At 51.7% G+C, this 15,049-nt stretch overlaps 6 protein-coding genes across 6 annotated transcripts; 2 read left to right on the top strand and 4 right to left on the bottom strand.

The window, feature by feature from the left end:
• Positions 1-767: 767 nt before the first annotated feature.
• VFPPC_13249 (ribosomal protein S25, mitochondrial) lies at positions 768-1,535 on the bottom strand (the record flags this gene model as incomplete). Its single annotated transcript, XM_018291026.1, has 2 exons — positions 768-1,104; positions 1,156-1,535. 2 exons carry the CDS (start codon positions 1,533-1,535, stop codon positions 768-770), a joined length of 717 nt encoding a protein of 238 aa, XP_018146276.1.
• A 451-nt stretch (positions 1,536-1,986) lies between these two features.
• On the top strand, positions 1,987-3,753 carry VFPPC_13248 (pentatricopeptide repeat protein; the record flags this gene model as incomplete). The annotated part of the gene is made up of 1 exon (XM_018291025.1): positions 1,987-3,753. The coding sequence occupies one exon, from the start codon at positions 1,987-1,989 to the stop codon at positions 3,751-3,753; it is 1,767 nt and encodes a 588-aa protein (XP_018146275.1).
• A 380-nt stretch (positions 3,754-4,133) lies between these two features.
• VFPPC_13247 (cytochrome c oxidase subunit VIIc domain-containing protein) lies at positions 4,134-4,425 on the bottom strand (the record flags this gene model as incomplete). Its single annotated transcript, XM_018291024.1, has 2 exons — positions 4,134-4,159; positions 4,221-4,425. 2 exons carry the CDS (start codon positions 4,423-4,425, stop codon positions 4,134-4,136), a joined length of 231 nt encoding a protein of 76 aa, XP_018146274.1.
• A 640-nt stretch (positions 4,426-5,065) lies between these two features.
• Positions 5,066-8,409, top strand: VFPPC_02325 (ATP-dependent RNA helicase DOB1; the record flags this gene model as incomplete). Its single annotated transcript, XM_018281994.1, has 2 exons — positions 5,066-8,172; positions 8,229-8,409. 2 exons carry the CDS (start codon positions 5,066-5,068, stop codon positions 8,407-8,409), a joined length of 3,288 nt encoding a protein of 1,095 aa, XP_018146273.1.
• A 492-nt stretch (positions 8,410-8,901) lies between these two features.
• VFPPC_02324 (HET domain-containing protein) lies at positions 8,902-12,042 on the bottom strand (the record flags this gene model as incomplete). The annotated part of the gene is made up of 1 exon (XM_018281993.1): positions 8,902-12,042. The coding sequence occupies one exon, from the start codon at positions 12,040-12,042 to the stop codon at positions 8,902-8,904; it is 3,141 nt and encodes a 1,046-aa protein (XP_018146272.1).
• A 1,019-nt stretch (positions 12,043-13,061) lies between these two features.
• VFPPC_02323 (conserved membrane protein) lies at positions 13,062-13,910 on the bottom strand (the record flags this gene model as incomplete). Its single annotated transcript, XM_018281992.1, has 1 exon — positions 13,062-13,910. One exon carries the CDS (start codon positions 13,908-13,910, stop codon positions 13,062-13,064), a length of 849 nt encoding a protein of 282 aa, XP_018146271.1.
• Positions 13,911-15,049: the final 1,139 nt, after the last annotated feature.

Raw genomic sequence — 15,049 nt, 5'->3', positions numbered from 1 at the left:
TCCAAATAACCCAAGACCGCCGGTCCACAAGCTGGCCCAAACGGCCCTTCACATCAGACTCTCTGCCCTCCAAAAATGGGTACTACCTATTTGTCCTGGGTTCAGGCGGCCATACCAAGGAGATGCTCATGATGATGGACGACGGAACCCGCGACTTTGGCAACTTCCACCGACGCTATCTCATCTCCAGTGGGGATAAAATGTCCCTCAACCACCTTGAGGACTATGAGGCGGAGTTGAAGTCGGCTACAAAAACGCCAGGGACATATGATACCTGTCTTGTCACGCGGGCTCGTAGGGTCCACCAACCGCTGTGGTCGACGCCCCTATCTGCACTGCAGAGTATCCTTGATATATTTCCAGTGCTGCTGTTCCCGCCGAAGAATGAAGTCGGCAGGGAGTTGAAGTATCCGAGTACTATATTCTCTAATGGGCCTGCGACGGGGTTCTTTGTAGCATTGGCGGTGCATTTGTTGAAGATTCTTTCTGTGGTGCCGGATCATAGTATGCGGTTTGTGTATATTGAAAGCTGGGCGCGGATAACGACGTTGAGCCTGACGGGTAAATTGTTGTATTATACGGGGTTGGCGGATGCGTTTTACGTGCAGCATGGGGAGGTTGCGGAGCGGTATGGCGTTGTGAATGCCGGGGAGATGGTGTTTAATGCACAGAGGGGGTAGGAATCACATAGACAGGCTCTTGTGTAGACGAAGTTCTAGTCTTATTAAACACATATTGTACATGGTATACATTAGATGGCATCCCGTTTACGCTGTTGCAGGCTCGGCCGCCTGCACATCCAGCTCCTCGCCCTCCTCCTCTCCAAACGTTTCGATATCCGCATTTGCTCTCGCTTCCCTGTCTGCCGCCTCCTTGCCCGCCCAGATCTTCCAGTTTTCAAATTCTTGGTCCTCGAGCAGCATGCCCACATCTAGTCGTGACTTGCCAAAGTACGCGCCCACGTGCTTGGCTTCCTCGACGGCGATTCTCCTCTCAATGGCTTCTTCCTGACGGAGTCTGTAGAATTCTTTGCGCGCGGTGTCATATGCTTTGCGTTTGCTCATCTTTTCGTTCTCCATGAGGTATAGTTGGCGTTGGACGACGCTATGTCGGGTTAGCTGGTGACTTGTGCGAGGTGATGTGTGCTGCTCTTACCATTCTCCTGTTAGAGCAACACCGGGCTGTCGCAGGCCCTTGCTCCAATCGTAGTGCTGGTAGTCCTTTCCGTCTAATTCGAGGATGATTCGCGGCCGTGCCAGTTCCCACGGGTGGTCTTTGTAGAAGCTCGTTCGGAGAGCGTCCTCGGGGTAGCTGATGCGTTGGGGGCGGAATAGTTTCTTGGGCTTTTTGGCTTTGGGGTTCGGCATGCGATGGCGGGGTGTGACGTTGCGGACGAGTGTTTCGGCGGGAGGAACAGAGTTCATGACTTGGTACCATGGCGGTTGGGGGGTGTTGTGGCCGGCGAGCATTTGGTGTTTGAGCTCTTCCGTGACGGACTGGAAGACCCGTGCGGGTCGTATTTGGCGGCCGCCCATGATGGTCGATTATCCGTCCTGAGAATATTAGAGACGCTGGTTGAGTGGTTGGTGTGTCTGGATGACACGTACAATGGTCGGTGGGATCAATTGACGGTTTCTGTGTTGGATCTCACGACGGGTTGGCTGAGATGGTGTCGTCGCATGCGACATTGGATCCTCAAGGTGGAAATTTTGGAGGTCGGCAAATTGTATGGCCGATATGGGTGTAATGGCTTGGTGCAGCGGAACTGCGCTGCTGACAGGGGCAGGTGCGGCCGTAGCTACGGTGGGTCTGGCCTTGCACTTGCCAAAAATTCATGGATTGCTCCTAGTGATGGAACAGTCCCACCTTCAAATTCAAGACAGCATTTCCATCTCGTCTCCGCCAACAAACCGTTCAGCAACAAACTCGCGGATGACTGCTCGCTGGTGCAACTAGTTCTGAGCATGTCGTCATGAGGACGAGCCCATGAAAATCTCTGGTCGAGTGGACGGGTCCGTCCGTGGTGCGGTGCTGAACCGCCCATCCACGACCTTTAGAAATGTCCAGCCACCAAGGAGAACCCTTTGCAGAGCGGTCGAAATCACTACGGAGACGACAACACGTAGAATCAAAGAACCGCCGCCCTGTTCCAGAAGCTCCATATGGCTCCTGTCGACCTTCACGCCTGAAGTCCATCGAACGCCGCGTGGACAGCAACAGTTCTCCCGTCGCTCCTACAGTACTGCATCAGAGGCAGCGTCGTCCACCGCAAAGAGTTTGCCTTATTCACGGCTACTGTCGAATGACCAGGAAAAGCGACATTTGATGTCTTTTGTCGGCGATAGGGGTGAAGGCAGCGTCCAGGAGCATTTTGATTTCCACAGAGACCCGTACCGTAGGGGCTACGCGCAGCCGGATGGGCCGAATGTCCAAGTCTCCGACAAGAAACACGACGTGGAATATCCAACAAGAGAGGAAACATTCAAAATAAACGATGAAGTGCAGACACAAATATCAAAGTTGTATGCCGCCATCGGCCAACGACTACGACATCCGAATCGAATTACGCTCGAAGCCATTTACAAGTTGTATCTTTTACTGCCCGAGCCGCGCATGTTATATCTCACGTGGCACTGGCGAAACAGACTTCTCAAAGTAATGGGAACGCCTCCAAAACGTGACATGGAGTCCATGTTGCGGTACTTCGCACTGGTGGCTGATGTCAAGAATGCCGGGTTGACGCTGCGACGAACGCAGTGGAACTTTGCTCTCGCTTTTGCCACCAAGTACGCATCGCGACCGTCGGCGCATGAGATGGAATCAGCGCTTCGCCTATGGAGGGAGATGGAAAAAGAAGCCAATGTCTTGGGCAATGATGTCACATTTAATGTTCTTTTTGACGTGGCTGCCAAGACTGGCAATTTCACCCTTGCCGATATGATTTACAAAGAGATGGAGAGCAGGGGATTTGAGTTTAATCGTTTTCACCATGTCAGTCTAATCCACTACTTTGGTTTACGGCTCGACTCTGGTGGCGTTCGGGCTGCCTATAAGGAGATGGTTGACTCTGGCGAGATGATTGACACGATTGTCTTGAATTGTGTCATATCTGGACTTTTGCGATGCGGAGAGGAAGCAGCCGCGGACGACACTTACGAGCAAATGAAGAACGCAAACAACCTGTCGTCAGACATGCCGCAGAGAGATTACATGATGAATAAGGTGGTCACCAGGGTTTTGATGATGTTTTCAAAGGTCGGGAAGCAACACCCCCAGCTGAAAGACTCCTTACAGACAAATATTCGGCTCGCACCTGATTTGCATACGTACAAGCTCCTGATACAGCACTACGCAATACGTGTTGGAAACCTGGCCAAAGTTGCCAGATACTTGGACGAAATGAAATACCTCAAGATTTCTGCACACCCTACAGTTTTTCTTGCCCTGTTTAAAGGCTTTTATCTTCATGGCGGGTTTCCAGGCTCAGATTGGAGTGAGCAGCGATTGAACGGTGTTCTTACATCCTTGTACGAAGCCAAGGACAGTCACAGAGAAGCTTTCCGGATCGAGCAGTGGCTCGTAATTTGGGCGTTGAGAGCTGTGAAGAAGTGCTCATCGAATGAAGCGGTTGTCAAAACATTTGACGCTCTCGCTCAACGGTGGGATATCAAAGGTGAACGACAACAATTCTTACACGGTACAGTAGAAAACATTTTGCAAGATAAGGAGACGAAATCATTATTGGTGAATTGAGGAGGTAAAATCTAGTTGGGATGCAAATATTGGCGTGTATACGACATTTACTGGCCTTTTAGCATTGTACATATAGCACCAAGGTGTATAGAGCAAAATACCCCGTTTGGAACGAGACTTGTAAGATAGGAATAGCATAAGCCAATTCGGCCAAATCATACGCATTTGAGAAGCAGTTTGTTACGTTGACTTGCACAAAACGGTCGGGTCGCGTCGCAGCGCGAGTTGAAGGCGATGTCTTGAGAAGACAAATGAAAGTTTTTGTTTACAGTGGTATCGACTGCTATGGCGTCTATCACAGTGTTGCCATAACAGTTTCCCAATTACCCATTCTATCCTCCCAATGGATGACCACGGAATCCCATTCCTCGATTGTAAGCTTACTGCTCCTTGTAGGTCTGGTAGACTATTGTTCTGGTCAGTATCCCACGCACGAACCATCCTTTCGAGTTGACGAAATGACGCACCAGCAATGCCGAAGGGAGCGAGGAAACCGGTGGCCATGAAGGCCCAGTAGCCGGGACCGAACCACTTGCTGCGAGGGTTGAAGGGAATGTTGGTGTAGGGACCCTCGGGGTAGTGGTAAGGAGAGGACATGCGAGCCCGGGTGGCATGGAATCCTCGGCGGGAGACCAGCGAGGTGGTGGTACGAGCGGCGGCGCGGGAGAGCATCTATGGGTAGGAAGACCGGTCAATTAGCTTTCCATCGGTGTAGAGGTGCGGAATTGGTTGGCGCTGCAAACCTTGAAGACTAGTATCGCGATGCGGACGGGTTGAATTGGAGCTTTGGCAAGTATCAATGTCTTGACAGGTCCGAGGTAATCATGGTGGTTCGAGGTCGAAACAGCAAATTGGCGCGAAGCTAGTCATGTGACTTGCCTACTGTTCCCGGTGGCTTGATACTGGGAAGTCGGTTATACTTCGGCAATGTCTGGAGGAGCATAAATTGGTCATCGATCTGATGGGTGGCTCACCGCCTGCATTTCTTGAGCCATCTTTTTTCTTTTCTGCCAGCCGAATTGCCCAGCCCACTTGGTGCAGAAACGCCCAAGAATTTCAACTTTTGATCGCCGATTTGACCACCCACCTTGTTTTGGTGAGAGCACACCAGACGAACGCATTGGTGTTTTTTTTGTGCATTGCGAGAATATATTCGCAGGTTTTGGCTGCCAATTATTGTCTTGGAGCGTCATCGTTTATATTTTATTTTGGGAGCTTGATTCCACCGAGGAAGTAGCTCTTGGGAGTGTTGCACTGGGCAGCACAGCCAACACCAAGGTATCGGAACAAAGGAAAAAGCACAACAGCCATCATGGATGACATGTTTGATGTTTTCGAGGGCAAAGCCGAGCCCCAAAGTTCTAGCGACTCTGAAAGAGAGCCCCCGAAGTCTCGAGCCCGAGATAAGAGCAAGAAGCGCAAGGCGGATGAAGCTATGAATGGCACAGCAACGACGGAACCAGCAAATGATGGCGATGATGCCGACATGGACGATGCAACCGAGACGTCGAAAGCCGAAGAGTCTGAGGAGGAGGAATCCGATACCCCTAGTCAACAAGATAAAAAGAGGCGAAAGAAGGAGGATGGTACTGGTCCCGTCATGACAGATACTTTTCAAACGGCAGAGTCGAGAGAAGTCGCTGGTGCGGCTACTCTGGTACCACAGGACGCGTCATTGGTTTTATCGCATAACATTCAGCATCAGGTTGCTTTGCCGCCCGATCTGGACTACGACTACGTCCCCTTGTCCGAGCACAAATCGCCAGAGGAACCTGCCAGAACGTGGAATTTCAAGCTGGATCCCTTCCAGAGCCTGTCGGTGGCTTCTATTGAGCGAGATGAGAGTGTGTTGGTTTCTGCACACACGTCTGCTGGTAAAACGGTTGTGGCCGAATATGCCGTTGCGCAGTGTTTGAAGCGCAACCAGCGAGTCATCTATACCAGTCCCATCAAGGCGCTTAGCAACCAAAAATATCGAGATTTCGAGGCCATCTTTGGAGAAGTCGGTTTGATGACGGGCGATGTCACCATCAACCCTACGGCAAGCTGCTTGGTCATGACGACGGAAATTTTGCGATCCATGTTGTACCGCGGTTCGGAGATTATGCGAGAAGTCGCCTGGGTTGTGTTCGACGAGATTCATTACATGCGCGACAAGACTCGAGGTGTCGTCTGGGAGGAAACCATCATTATGCTTCCCGATAAAGTTCGCTACGTCTTCTTGTCCGCCACTATTCCCAACGCCTTCCAGTTCGCCGAGTGGATTGCCAAGATTCATCACCAGGCCTGCCACGTTGTTTACACCGACTTCCGACCCACGCCTCTCCAGAACTACTTCTTCCCCTCTGGCGGCACCGGCGCCCGTATTATTGTGGACGAAAAGGGCAACTTTAATGAGCAAAACTTTAACCTTGTCATGAAGGAGGTTGAGGACAAAAAGGGCGCAGACTCGAACGATATCAATGCCAAGATGAAGGGCAAGGGCAAGAATAAGAAAACCAACAAAGGCGGCGCTGACGAAGGATCCGACATGCACAAGATCATTCGCATGACCATCAAGAAAAAGTTTAACCCGGTTATTGTTTTCAACTTTAGCAAGCGAGAGTGCGAGAATATGGCCTTGAGGATTTCTAATTTGTCCTTCAATGACGATTCTGAAAAGGCCATGGTGAAAAAGGTCTTCCACAGTGCCATCGAGAGTTTGGCGGAGCAAGATCGAGAACTCCCTCAGATCACCCACTTGCTTCCGCTTCTGGAGCGCGGCGTTGGCGTCCATCACTCTGGTCTGCTGCCCATCTTGAAGGAAACGATTGAAATCTTATTCCAAGAATCTCTTATCAAGGTTCTGTTTGCTACGGAGACCTTCTCTATCGGCTTGAACATGCCTGCCAAGACAGTCGTCTTTACGCAGGTCACCAAATGGGACGGCGTCAAGAGACGACCGCTCACATCTTCCGAATACATTCAAATGGCTGGTCGTGCCGGTCGTCGTGGCCTTGATGCTCGCGGTGTCGTTATCATGATGATTGACGACAAGCTGGAGCCTGATACCGCCAAGGATATCGTCACGGGTCATCAAGACAAGCTCAATTCCGCATTCTACCTGGGATACAACATGATTCTCAATCTGCTAAGAATCGAGGCGATTTCACCCGAGTTCATGCTGGAGAGATGCTTCCATCAGTTCCAAAATGCCGCCAGTGTCCCCTCGTTGGAGAAGGAGCTCATGTCGCTGCAGCAAGAGCGAGATGGACTTTCAATACCTGACGAGGCGACAATCAAGGATTATTACCAGATTCGACAACAACTCAACACATACACCAAAGATATGCGAGCCGTGATCCAGCACCCCAGCCACTGCCTAGACTTTCTCCAGCCGGGACGTCTAGTGCAGATTTACAACCCCAAGGAAGCCCAGGATAATGTCAACGGTGGTCTTGATTTTGGATGGGGTGTTATCGTCAACCATTACCCTCGTCGGGCACCAAGACTTGGCGAGCCCGAATGGGAACCACAAGAATCACACATCATCGACGTTTTGCTTCCTATATCAGCTACAAGCGCTGAAATTACTCCCGGTCAACCCACCGGGGACATGCCGGCTGGACTCAAACCCGCTGGTACTGACAACGCAACCATCAATGTGGTTGTGCCCTGCCTACTTACCTGCATGAAGGCCGTCAGTCAGATCCGCATCTTCATGCCAAAGGATGGGTTTAAGACGGACGCCGACCGCGACCAGGCTCGTAAGTCACTGGCAGAGGTTAAGCGCCGATTCCCCGACGGCATCCCTATCTTGGATCCCTTGGAGAACATGGAAATCGCAGACGAATCGTTTAAGAAACTGTTGCGCAAGATTGAAGTACTGGAATCCAGACTTCTCGCCAACCCGCTGCACATGTCTCCCATGCTCCCCTCTCTTTGGGACCAGTACAGCGAGAAAGTGCAGCTGGTAGAAAAGGTCAAGGAGAAGAAGAAGACGATTTCCAAAGCGCACAGCATTGCGCAAATGGACGAACTCAAGTCACGCAAGCGTGTCCTCCGTCGACTAGGCTTCATCAACGACTCCGAAGTCGTACAGCTCAAAGCCCGCGTTGCCTGTGAAATCTCCTCCACCGAAGGCCACGAGCTGCTGTTGTCAGAACTATTGTTCGACCGCTTCTTCAACGAATTATCCCCCGAGACGTGCGCCGCCGTCTTGAGTTGCTTCATCTTTGACGAAAAGGTCGAGACGCAAGCTCTCAAGGAAGACCTGCAAAAACCCTACCGCGAGATCCAAGCCAAGGCGCGTATCATTGCCAAAGTAAGCCAGGAGTGTAAACTCGATGTGAATGAGGAGGAGTACGTGACGAGCCTGAAGTGGCAGCTGATGGAAACGGTCTACACATGGGCGCAGGGCAGACCGTTTATCGAAATCTGGTACGTTTATCTCCCGATTTGACTTGTTAGTTGTGACGAAAACTAATTTGGTGTAGTAAAATGACAAACATCTACGAAGGCTCGCTGATTCGTCTCTTCCGAAGGCTGGAGGAACTGCTGCGTCAAATGGCGCAGGCGGCTAAAGTCATGGGGAATGATGACCTGACCAAGAAATTTGAGGAGAGTCTGCAGAAGATTAGGAGGGATATTGTGGCTGCGCAGAGCTTGTATCTGTGATTGGGGTGCTGTACATTGGGCATTGGCTTGGAGTTTGGAGTGAAAAATGCGGAATTATTACGTACCTAGGTAGTGTAGGTAGTATATTATGATGTAGAATTAGTTTGGTCGATGCTCGCTTTGAAGTTTGCACTGGAGTTTAAGTGAGGGCCACATTCGATATTGGTGTGAGGCTTGATCTTGAAATTATTCACTGCCTGGATACTAGATCCAGGCCAAGATTTGAAAATGACAGTCCTGGTTTTCTGGGATCGTACGGACGGTAACACATGAAGAGGTACAGAGTGCCTGGTATGTACAGACTTCCAGAAGCTGCCTCGACGGCATATCTACTACACCCAGCTAAGTCCCAGAACTTCCGCATGCCAAACACCTCAAATCCAGTAGTGTGACGAGTTCCACAACAGTAGAATTGTGTCCTGCAGATGGAAGCAGCTGATATGTAGCTACTCAACAGCAATCAGTTCGTTACTTCATTATACACGTTCATGGCTACCCATCTCTCGTCCTAAACAAATCAAGCATCTCCCTGCTCTTATACCGATCAGATCTATCAAAATTAGTCTTCGCACCCCTCTCAAGCAACACCTTCGCAACCTCAGCGCAGTCATTCTCATACGCCAACGCCAGCGGCGTCTCGGAAGGCCCCCCCTTCTCGACGTTGACACCCGCATCAAGCAGAAGGGCCACCATGCGCGCGTCCCTCAAGGAGGTAGCTTCCCATAGGAGCGTGTGCCCATCCCTGACTTCAGTGACGTTGGCGCCAGCGTCTATTAGTAACTTTACCGTGGTTACATCTCCATCGGACACGGCTTCCCATAGAAGTGTGCGTCGGCCATGGCCACGGATTTTAAAGTTGGCCCCTTTGTCGAGGAGCAGCTTGACTATCTTGTGGTGGCGGTGACGTGTCGCACACCATAGGGGGGTGTTGTCGACGTCGCGTTTCTTGGTGGTGGTGCCGTCGGGGTTGGCGCCCCTTTCTAGCAGCAACTTCACTACACTGTCGTGTCCGTAGTTTGCGGCTGATGATAGCGGCGTGCTGCCTAGGCTGTTGCTGCCGTCCTCGCCACTCTGGTTGACGTCGGCGCCTTCGTCTAGGAGGAGCTGGGCGATGGATTCGTGTCCATTCTCGGCAGCACATTCGAGCACCGTGCGGCCCAAGTTATCGGTGGTGTTGACGTCCACGCCGTTGGTGAGTTGCTGCCGCACTAGAGCCTCGTGCCCGTACACGGCTGCCCATATGATGGGAGTCCAGCCCGAGTCGGGTTGGAACTCGTCTGGCGACAGCCTGGTCAGACTGTTTAATGTGTCGTCATGTCCGTTCTTGGCCGCCCACTGCATCAGATGCCGTACCGAGTTTTCTTCCGCGTCGATGCTCGCTCCGCGGTTGATGAGCAGTTTGGCCATGGGTGAATGTCCCTGAAGGATAGCCCAACGCAGCGGCGTTACTCCATCGCTGTCTTTGGCGGAAATAGATGCGCCGCTCTCGAGCAACATATCGACTATTGCGCCGTGATTCATGCTTGCGGCGTGCCATAGAGGTGTCCAGCCATGTTCATCCCGTGCGCTGGCATCTGCTGCGTTGTCGAGGAGCAGGGTTACCACGCTGTTGTGACCTTTGTCGGCGGCATGGTGTAGCGCTGTCATCCCAGAGTCGTCCTTGGCGTGGATGTCGGCTCCTCCGTTCGTAAGTAGTAGCTCAACGATGGCATCTTTGCCATTGTCGGCCGCCCAGTGTAAGGTCGTCTGGCCGGATGTGTCCTGCGCATCTACTTGTGCGCCTCTCGATAGAAGCAGTCTCATTATTGCCTCATGGCCGGTCTCCGCAGATACCCGTAGTGGTGTTCGGCCGGTGGTGTCTGAACAGTCTATGATTCTATCATCACCGCCAGGAAGTGTGCGAAGGTTGCTGTTGACGTCACTCTTGGCTAGCATAGATGCCTCCATATCCAACAAGAGAGTAGCCGTGGGCACGTCTCCATTGGCTGCCGCAAACAGGAGTGTCGTCTGGCCATGGTTATCGCCCACATAGGTATAGCTGCCCCTATCAAGAAGCACCTTGGCCGCGGCTGTGTGTCCATTCTGCACTGCCAACAACAGCGGCGTGCAGCCAGTGCTGTCCATCAGGTCGATGACGGTGCCATCTACCCCGGTAAGGAGCTCGACAATCGCATCTTGTCCGCTCGCGGCCGCGCGATGGAGTGCAGTCCGACCCAAAGTGTCAGTCGAGTTGACGCTGGCGCCTCTCGCGAGAAGGAGGTTGACGACGGCAGCGTGTCCATTTTCTGCGGCAGTCGACAGCGCCGTTAGCCCAGATTCAACTCTCTCATTGACTTCCACATCGGTCCTTGTTAGCAGCAACCATACGTGGTCTTCATCTCCATCCTTGGCTGCGCGCACAAGCACTTTTGCTGGGGTTTCTGAGAAGCTCATCAAGTCGGTCAGGAGAGTGTCATCGTACACTTGAAGGCTTGCCATCTGGCTGGTAATGGCCGCTGTCGCAACAGCGTTCTGGGATCTAGGTTTCCGTGACGGCTTGATGCGTCCACTCTCAATGCACACATGCCTCACAGGACACTGTGATGTTACAAACTTGCTCATATCAACCGACGGCATCGTTTCGCTCTGGACCCTCTCAAAAGTTGTCATGGTTAAGGACTTGTCCCGCACCCAGATGCCAACAAGCTCGTCCTCCCAGGCGTTGCCTTTCTGCTGCGGCTGTTTGCAATTGAGCACTGCCAGGCACAGTCCTTCAGGTCCATGACCGATGATGCGGAGCTCCAAGTCGATACCTCGGCTGCTCACCGTCAGAGGACTGTTGGGAATGTCGGCGGCCCTGTATTGGTCGACGCGGCCAGAGGCCTCAAAAGCCGCCGGCGAGGTAGCCAGAAGCCCACCTCGCCCGTCGGGGGAAGCCCAGGCAAAGAGACTGTGATCGTTGGACGTTTTCATGATCTCCTCCTGCAGCCGAGTAAAGGCTCGCTCTCCCTCCCCGTAAAGCAGCGGCATCTGGATACCGAAGATGCCGAGTAGGCAGTAGGCTCGGTCTTCAGGCCGCGTCGTCTGTCTTTTGGCAGCCCATGACATCCTCTGCGCGACGCTGGCTGTCTCGACATCGACCTCACCAGAGAGCACGTCAAGAGGTATGCCGGTGCGGTCGTGCACCTCTTGCCGCAGAGTTTCCTTGGTACCCAGGTCTGCCCATTGCTCGTTGACAAAGTACACTTCTTCGGGTGCCAGCAGCTCTTGCAAGGTCCAACCACGGGCAAACCACTCGCTTTCCTGCATGGTCGTGCACCGCGATGGCACGTCGGCGAGAAAGGCGTAGCATCGCGAGGCCTGGTAGTACCACACGTACATGGAGTTGATGGCTTCGGATAACTCTGTGCTGCTGGTCTTGTCGATACAGCATGTGTCCACCCAAACATAGTTGTAGCCGTCATCCTTTGCCCTGGCACAGCACTGCTGCACCTTCTTGAAGCCTTGCTTCAATCTCGTCTGGGCACTGCCCTGCTGTACCTCCTGGAGAGTCACTTCTTCTGCTCCCCATCTGTGTGATAGAATTGCGTAATCAGGAATCTGGTCGTGGGCAAACTCAACAATCTCGACCGTGTTGGTCTTTAGCAGGCGCATGATGCCGGTTGGCAGGAGGCCTGCGTATTTTGTTGCAAAGAGATGCGAAAGTAGACAAAATGTACCAACCCTTGACGCCGCTGCGTTTGAAGTCTAAGAAATTCACCGCCTCAACGAACTAGTTGAGTAGAAACACTCCGACGCTGATGCAAAAACAAAAAGAAGAAGGTTGAACAAAAATGTCAAGGATATTAGGGGAATTGGGCGACCATAACGGCGCCAAGTTCAGGCCTACTGGCAGTGGACTGACTTTCTTCTCATTTTCTCCGGCGTTTGCTCGTGTTTCCGCTGCGAGGTTAGATCAATCAGACTGGAAGAAATGGCGGGGTTTCTTCATGAGAAATGTGAAATCATAACGCTGATTCTCGACCCCTGTTCTGTTCTGTCAGCTAATCGCGCCGCCTGGAGAGCTGAGCTGCATAACCCTAAGGGCCTCACGTCATGTCGCGCGACCCGCTGAGGATCCGCATTTCAGTTCAGCATTTGGACAAAGCAGCGTCATGAAGGAAATAAACTGCTCGTGGCCTGGATTTTGTTGCTTGATAAAAAATTGGATCGTGAGATTGTCTTCATGCGAAACTCTACTGAGGTTCTGCAAAGCGACGTCGGAACTAAGATGTGCCGATGTGCCGATGTGCCCCGGCAACGACCATCCATTTCCGTGCTTTTTCTTTCCAACTTCATTCCATAACTGCGACTCGGAATATTATACAAATACATAATTACTGAAAACACACCGTAGTTACTCGCCGGCAATAATAGATCAATCTCAAGCGGTATATTTCTGGCAATAAATATATGTTTCCGTGAGTGTGAGAAAGTGACGGAGGTGATGCCCAGTGCATTGTATCAATCCGACCAGTAACTAATGCTAGATTACTGGTTTCAATTGCAAAACTTCCGCAAGTACCCATCCGAACTCCCAAGCCAGAAAATGGAGCTTATCTATAATTATGCTCCTATCCCAATGCCGTCCATAAATTACATATCTAGTCGCACAACCTGACCCAAACGCCACGCTACCTCTCCCCAGAAATACCCATAACAATGCCAACCGTAACGCTCAATACAACGCCAGAACCCACGAAAATTTGCCATTTCTCGCTCCAAAGTCCCTGCCTTAACAGCCAAGTAATACTCCCCAGGGGAAAGAAGAACCCAATCATCATTCCACGTATTAACACATCCAACACAGTAGACATGTTACTCAGCTCATCCTCCAACGGGCTAGCCGCACTCGGCAGCTCCCCCGCATTATTGTCGATCCAAGCATCCTCGAGCCTTCTCATACTATCGGGCGAGGGCATGGAATCCGGCGTAAACCTCTCTGTTTGTATAGAAGAAAACTGTGTCCGGAGGGTAGATATCTCCGATGACGTAAAACCCGCTTGTAAAAGACGATCAAACCCTCTCGGACGGGGACGCGTACGGGCCGAAGGGTTGGATGGCTCTGCTGCAGCTTCCTCCGGTGGGTTTGAAGCGGAGGTTTCTTCCGCGGCGAGTTCCTGAGGGGAGAGCTCATCGCCTATGGAGCAGTTGACGTATATTCGGAGAGGGGCGCCTTCAACTCCTTTGCCCTTGCCCTTTGTGTCGGCATTGGGAGATGCGGATGATGATGGCGGGGGAGGTGGTTGGAGGGATGGCTTGAGGACGGAGCTGAGTGCCGCTGAGTCTGGGAGGATGCGGCCCTGGTAAATGAGGCGGAGGCGATTGCGGGTGGTGAGGCGTGTGCGGAGGAGGTGTTTGAGTGAGAGGACGGTGGTGGTCGACGGAGATGAGACGTCGAGGTCGAGGTCGGGGATGGAGGTTGAGAAGCGGATGGTTAGGAGGAGAGGGCGCGGGTGTTTGATGGATGTTGTGGCGTTCATGGTGGCATTTCGGGAGGTTGCGATAGCTTTGTGGTGTCGTTGGATGTTGCGGTTGATTTGTGAGTGATGATGAGATGAGGTTGATGGATGAGATGTCGGAGATGATGAAATGTGGTTCAGAGTGGGATGCAGGCAAGTGGAGTGGCGGTGTGTGATTGGTCAGATGCGCGGGAGCTAACGAGGTGGAGGACTGGATTGTGGAGGCAGCAAACAGCTCTCACGCAAGTCATGTCAGAGGGAATACGACTGAAGGCCAGTTGATTCCTGATTGTAATGCTATAGTTTATGGTAACTCGGCTGATGGGGTGCAAAAGTGATGATTGATTTCAGTATTATGCGTATGCACGTTGTCCACGTGTTGATATTAAGCAATACGGAACGGAGTACATCATTATGAGTTTATGGGTACTAATATTACATTTCAATTCCACCAATCCTTCGATATGCCAAGAATCAGAATACATAAGCGACAGACGGACAGCGTAAACCAATTCAAACCACGCAATGCTCCAAAAGCGTCGGAACCTGGCCGACAATCCATCTTCGCTTAACCAGGCAGTTTTCTTAATTTGGCATTTGCCCCACTTTGACACGCAACCCGACCAAATTGATCGTGACCCCCATTCTGTGAGTTTATCTGGTTCAGATCATCTAATCTCCAATCGCCAAACATGGCGTCCACACGTGGTGGGAATGATGAATTTGCCGATGAGGAGCTACAAATTCTTACATGCATGGTCCATAGTAAGCAATCCTTGTGACTTAAGGAAGCTTATATTGTCCTGGTTCTCATGATGAGTAACTCTGTTCAAAAGCCAAGACCAAACCCCTGTATCGAAGACATGCTTGCTGTCCATGCGCAAGACATGCAATATTCATCCACTCACAACCCAAGACGTTGAATCGGCACTTGATCCCCTGCAGTTCTAGACCGTTGCCTTGATTCGAGCACACTGCATATCTTGGAACCGAGCTGTGGCTGTTTGCCGTGGAATTCTAAGCCCGCTCTTGGCCCCTATCCATATTATCTCTATGGAGTAGCTCTCACCTTTCCCACATTCATTTTTTTATAATATATGGAATAAGCCACCCTGGTGGTGCTTTTCCATCATGTCACTCGCTTGAACTGTTGTCTTGTT

The sequence above is a fragment of the Pochonia chlamydosporia genome, chromosome 2 (assembly GCF_001653235.2).
Source record: "Pochonia chlamydosporia 170 chromosome 2, whole genome shotgun sequence".
Classification (NCBI taxonomy): domain Eukaryota; kingdom Fungi; phylum Ascomycota; class Sordariomycetes; order Hypocreales; family Clavicipitaceae; genus Pochonia; species Pochonia chlamydosporia.
Note: the sequence above shows the minus strand (reverse complement) of the source record. Positions and strands in the feature narration are given on the sequence as shown.